This window comes from Chiloscyllium plagiosum, unplaced genomic scaffold (genome assembly GCF_037043375.1).
Source record: "Chiloscyllium plagiosum isolate Xiang-an unplaced genomic scaffold, Cpla_swu_hap1 HiC_scaffold_43, whole genome shotgun sequence".
Classification (NCBI taxonomy): domain Eukaryota; kingdom Metazoa; phylum Chordata; class Chondrichthyes; order Orectolobiformes; family Hemiscylliidae; genus Chiloscyllium; species Chiloscyllium plagiosum.
The window spans coordinates 3,633,517-3,639,516 of NW_028270181.1; the positions used below are offsets into that span (position 1 = coordinate 3,633,517).

Consider the following 6,000-nt stretch of genomic DNA (forward strand, 5'->3'; position numbering starts at 1 on the left):
TGAAGAATCCCTACAGTGTGGAAGGAGGCCATTCAGCCAACTGAGTCCACACTGACCCTCCAAGGAGCATCCCGCCCATACCCTACCCGATCCCCCAGGGGCATTCAACAAACCTCCACATCTTTGATCTGTAGGAGGAAACCAGAGCACCTGAAGGGAACTCATGCAGACATGGGAAGAACATGCAAATTCCACACAGTCACCCAAGGCTGGAATTGAACCTGGGTCCCTGGCACTGTGAGCCACCATGTTGGCAGAGGGAAAGTGCAATAAGTACATTGATTCCAATCTATTTTGGTGTCAATCAACATGGGGGTCAAATGGGAGAAGCCCAAAGAAGATGAAGAAGTCCAAATTACTTTCCCCAGGGTAGGTGAGTCCAAAACTAGAGGCATAGGTTTAAGGTGAGAGGGTGAAAATTTAAAAGGGACCTAAGGGGGCAAGAAGGTGGTGTGTGTATGGAATGAGCTGTCAGAGGAAGTGGTGGAGACTGGTACAATTACAACATTTAAAAGGCAACTGGCTAGGTACATGAATGGGAAGGGTTTAGAGGGATATGGGCCAAGTGCTGGCAAATGGGACTAGATTAGGTTAGGATATCTGGTTGGCACGGACGAGTTGGACCGAAGGGTCTCTTTCCATGCTGCATTTTTTTCACGAACTGCAGGGATGTTAAATCGGTAAACAATAAGATGATCTGAAAAGGCTATTGGAAAAGGGGAGGTGGATGGTTGCTCTTGCAACCAGCACAGGAGTGATGGGCTGATTACCCTTCTTCCTGTATTGTAAAGCCTAGAAATTCTATCTTAGTAGTATGCAAATATTCTTCTCATGTCCCAAAGCCTGGAACTATTCTTATCCTTAAGTACTTCAAGGCGGCCCAACACATCATGGTATGAAACACTGACAATAAAGACTGAAAAACTGGACAGACGTTTATTCAATAATTAATTCTTTCTCCAGTTCATTTCCATTCTTGAAAAATTCTACTTTTCAAAAACCCCCGTGAAGTTCATTTGAAAAGAAAAGCCAAAAATCACTGTACTCATTGAGAAAAGGCAACAAAGATATCCAAATCCTTCAGTAACACGTTCCAAAGTATAAGCTTTAAAAAATTTCATACAAATCAGACGTAATCAGTTATACAATCATACTGAGGGAAAGAGAGCACTGCAGATGCTGGAGATCTGAGTCGAGAGCGTGGTGCTGGAAAAGCACAGCATGTCAGGCAGCATCCGAGGAGCAGGAGAATCGATGTTTTGGGCATAAGGCCTTCATCATACAATCATACTGTCCATTATTAAGAGTTTTTAAGATATAATAGGATTTTTTTATTTGTCTTCTGAGTCACCTGGTCAGACAGAAACTTGCTACTACTGAAAAAAAGACACATTTTGTCAAAACTTTTCCTCTTGCAATCAGGGCATTTCACAATAATAAAAATTCAAACTCAAATTTAATAAAGCCTGACTACTATCTGCCGGTCAATATTGATGGGTGTGTTTTTCATGGCAATGCATCTATCATGTACCAACAAATGAGCCCTTTCCTCTTACTCATTATAAAATGTTGATTTTTCCCTTGAATGTTTATTCTTGCAAAATGTTCTGATGTGGGCCAGATGAAAATTTTCAAAAAATTACATCTTATTTTAGCAATACTGAAGCTGTTTGTCTTTTTTAATATAAACTGTTGTACATAAAGATTTCCCATTCATATTTGGTCGAAGAATCATGTCATCTTTGTACCATTCTAGTTCTTCAGTGTTGGCTTGATGTGGGAGTTCATGGACAAGGTCAAACATCATGATACCAGGTTGTAGTCAAAAAGATTTATTTAAAGTCACAAGCTTTCAGAGCGCTGCTCCTTTGTCAGGTGATGAAGGAGCGGCGCTTTGAAAGCTTGTGATGTTAAATGAACCTGTTGGACTATAACCTCGTGTCGTGTGACGTTTGATCAAAGGTGAGTGAAAGGGGGAGTTGCTTGGTGAAGCAGAGGCACCTTGAGGCAAGGTCCAAATTAGTGAACATACAATTGAACTAAGCGAGGATTAGTCAACCTTCATTTGGTTTCTTCACTGGCTTGACTGAAACTGGTACCATGCAGCCAAAAGCACAGGGGACACATTGGGAATGTGAAGGAAACCTCTGGACCGTTGCAGCCCAGCAGAAAGCCAGCCAGATCCTTACCTCCAGAGGGAAACTGTGCAGCTCAATGATGTCCAAATGCATAGTACTGTGAAGATGCTGTGCCAGAGTTTGCACCTTGGATGATGAGGTTGGGTGGTCCAGTTGCAAACTTGCCCAATCACAGTGATTGGGAGAGGTACAGTCACTCTCCAACCCTGGCTACTCCATCAGGGCATCATTCAGAGAGCTTGCACTTGGGTTTTGCAGCTGGGGCTGTCACTCCACCTCACAATGCGAACAAAGTGTCAGATGTAGTTGGGACTTCCTTGCAATATATCAGAGCTGGAAGTAATGTGGGTAATTCTCCTCTGCACTGCAGGAACAGGGTAGGATGAGATCGTAGTGAGGGCATAAGCAGGGGTTAGAGGATTTCCTGGGGTCAGCCATCAGACTCCAGATTCAGAATGTGACTGGGTGATCAGCAACAGCATAGGTGAGGGAGGGGCTTTGGAAATTGTACCTAGAAACATTGTAAGAAAATTAGATTATTGTTGAGGGAGACTGGGGTGACATACTTGAAATGAAAGAAAACGGGGCAAGAGTTAGGGGATGAGAGAATAGAGGGAGTTTCAATTAAAACTGACCACAGGTGAAAATGGGTGAATTTTTATCTAGTTAATTCTTAGGAAATTCATCAACTTTTCATTGCCAGAAAAGTGACTCTTGTTCCATGAGGACGTTTGATGCAAGTCCAAAGATTCACTTTTGATACACTAACTTTGTTACCACCAATCACCCTGCCGCATTTCAATGGATTTTATCCAGGGTTTCCCTCAGTCGGATTTTGAACATCCAGCTGTGACACCTGTTGGGAATTCTAAGCTTCGGAACAATGAAATGATGCGGTGATGCGCTGGGTGGGAAACAATGTGTGAGAATCTTTCCAATAAATTAGTCAGAATTCAACATGTTGGTATGGGACTGGAGTAATTTGTAGGTCAGACTGGAATTTTTTTTTAAAAAACTTATTTTTTCAGGAATGTTGCTGGCTCGCCTGGACATTTTACCCATCCCTAATTGCCCCTTGAGAAGGTGGTGGTGAAGTACCTTCTTGAACCATTGCAGCCACACTGATGTTAGGGAGGAATTTAATTCAGCTTCATGGACTGGTGATATAGTTTCACATCGAGGTGGTGTGGGGCTTGGAGAGGGGAATTTGCAGTTGATGGTAAAGATGTCAGATTTACTTCCCTGCAGGACATGAATGAACCTAATAACACCACAACCACCACTACACCAGCTTCTATTTTTCTGACTGGTGAACTCAGCAAATGACAGATTCAACGATAATATTGCAATTAAAGCAATAGTAACAAGGAATAATGTTTTTCCTAAAGTTCACATTTATGAAAGAGTTGTTTTATGAAAAATTGGCAGAAAGTGATGTTTAAACAATCTTCTTCTTTTTTTATATGTAGTCAATGGTAAATATTCTCAGATCACCAGTTTTATAAGTAGGAGGAAAAGAAAAAAAATTCACGTAGACTTGTACAGAGTCAGATAAAACCACTCTCCGCAACTAACTGAGTTACCGTTGAGTAAATCGAGAAAAGAGGTAAAGCCCACCAATCAGGAGAAGACCACGCATTCCGAACATCATTAGCAACAGGATCAAGAGGACAGAGATGAGTGGCTCAATGACTTGATTCCCCAGATTCCAACGTGGAAATCCCATGTTAATCAATCGTTGGTTCAGATTGGCAAACAGCGAGTGACCTTGATTGGCTTGTCCCTGATAAAAGTGGTTTGCATTCTCAGAGTTATGGATAAAACCCTGGAATGAAGAAATAGGTTAACAAGAGTTTTTTTAAAAAAATCATTTTTCCAGTGCCATTTAATGCTTTTATAAAATAAATTAGTTGTCAGGATTTATAACTGAAGTCTAGCTGCCCTCAGTGACCGTGTGCAACTATGACTGTGTGTGATAATGTTGGAGTAGGTCTGGAGTCACATACAGGCCTAGATTGGGTAAGGACAGTAGATATCCTTCTCTAAAGAACAGCTGGACGTTTTTGACACATCTTACAGTTTTGTGGAATAGCAGTAGATTTTTAAACTCGGCGCACAGATTAGAAATTACAGGTCCTGTTTAAGACAGAGATGAGCAGGACTTCCTTCCCCTGGAGGATGCTGACCGTGTGAAATTCTCTTCCCAAGGGCCCTGGAGGATGGCTCATAGGAGATGTTGAAGACTGTGTTAGACAGATTTTTGATCATGGAGAGAGACAAGGTGGGGGCTGAAAGGAAAATGGTGCTGAGACCACAACCAAATCAGACATGATCTACTCCTACTCCTTGTGTTAATGTATTTTTAAATATTAAATTAAATATTGAATACTGTAGGCTAGATTAAAGAGAGTATTCAAAAGGGCTGGCACAGTGGCTCAGTGGTTAGCCCTGCTGCCTCACAGCACCACGGACCTGGGTTCAGTTCTACCCTCAGGGCGCTGTCTGTTTGACATTTGCACATTCTTCCTGAGTCTACGTGGGGTTCCTCCAGGTGCTCCACTTTCCTTCTAGAGTCCAAGGATGTGCAGGTTAGGTGGATTTGCCAGGCTAAATTGTGCATAGTGTCTAGGGATGTGCGGGCTAAGTGGATTAGCCATGGGAAATGCAGGGTTAGAGAGATGGGGTGGGTCTGGGTGGGATACTCTTTGGAGGGCCAGTGTGGACTCGATGGGCTGAATAGCCTATTTCCACACTGTAGGAGTTTTGTTATATAGAGAAGTGAGGATTGGGGCTGTTTAACCATGATCTTACTAAACTGTGGGTAGGTCTGATGGGCTGAATGCCTACTCCTGCTCCTGTTTCTAATGTTTTTATGTAAAATAATCTGTGTCCCAGTGCTTATTTCTTATATACACACCCCAGTACTCATTTTAATAAACTAAATTTGATCAAATCAAACTAAATTAACATAAGATAATACACAGGTGAGTGTAAATAACTGATTAATGCCCAAAACCTATTCACCTTTGACTTTAAATAACTGAAGACATTTAACAATCATCAATAGAAGCTCATAGATACTGATGGCTGGGATGTGGAATGTGCTGCATTGAAAACATTTTGATTTGTAACAAATAAACTGCATTGAAGGACAACAGGGAGGGGTCAAGTAGAAGAAGGAACTGATTTGACTAATTCACCAAAGAGCCAGCCCCTCCACGGAGAGGGAGCTGACTGACAGGTCCAGCCTAGCCTGACCCAAAGGGAGATGGACTGTTCCTGAGGTGGGAAACTTCCAAAAGAGCAACCACTGTCCTGGCCCTGGGCTTGGGGAGGGAGCACAGCAAGATCCCAGCAGGCTCACAAAGGACAATGTGTCTAAAGTCAAGGGCAACCAATGGGACTTCTTCCAACATGAGCTCTGAGCTGTGGAATGTGGACAGGCAGCAGATTGTCAGACAAGTGTCAAACTTCTCAACTCCCCAGGACTTTGCAAAAACTTCCCAGGAAACCACTCCACTTTACCACCTCAGCCCCAACACCTGCTCACGACCACGCCCTCTCCTGGGGGTGAGGTCTGTATGTGTAGTCGTTGGTTGGGAGAGTGTACCTATGTGGTGTGCGTGTAATGGAGTGGGGGTTTGTGTGTGTGTATGGAGTGGTGGGTTGTGTGGGTGGGATGGGGGGGTTTGTGAATGTGGGGGTATGGACGTGTGTGTGGTATGTGTACGTGTGTGTCGGGAATAGGGTGGGGGTGTGTGCGTGTGGGGGTGTGAATGTGGTGGTGTGTGGGTGTGGTGTGTGTTTGTGGGGAGGATGTATGCATAGGGAGTGTGGGTGGGGTGTGTAGGTGGGCTGTGTG

General features: G+C 43.3%; 1 protein-coding gene across 1 annotated transcript in view; it reads right to left on the reverse strand.

Annotated features, from left to right (window-relative positions):
- Nucleotides 1-922: 922 nt before the first annotated feature.
- Nucleotides 923-6,000, reverse strand: part of LOC122541940 (protein FAM241B-like) — an 11,761-nt gene continuing 6,683 nt past the window's right edge. The window contains exon 2 of the mRNA XM_043679224.2: nt 923-3,963. Within this exon, the coding sequence (XP_043535159.1) occupies nt 3,718-3,963 (246 nt within the window). The 3' untranslated portion in view covers nt 923-3,717. The remainder of the gene's footprint in view (nt 3,964-6,000) is intronic.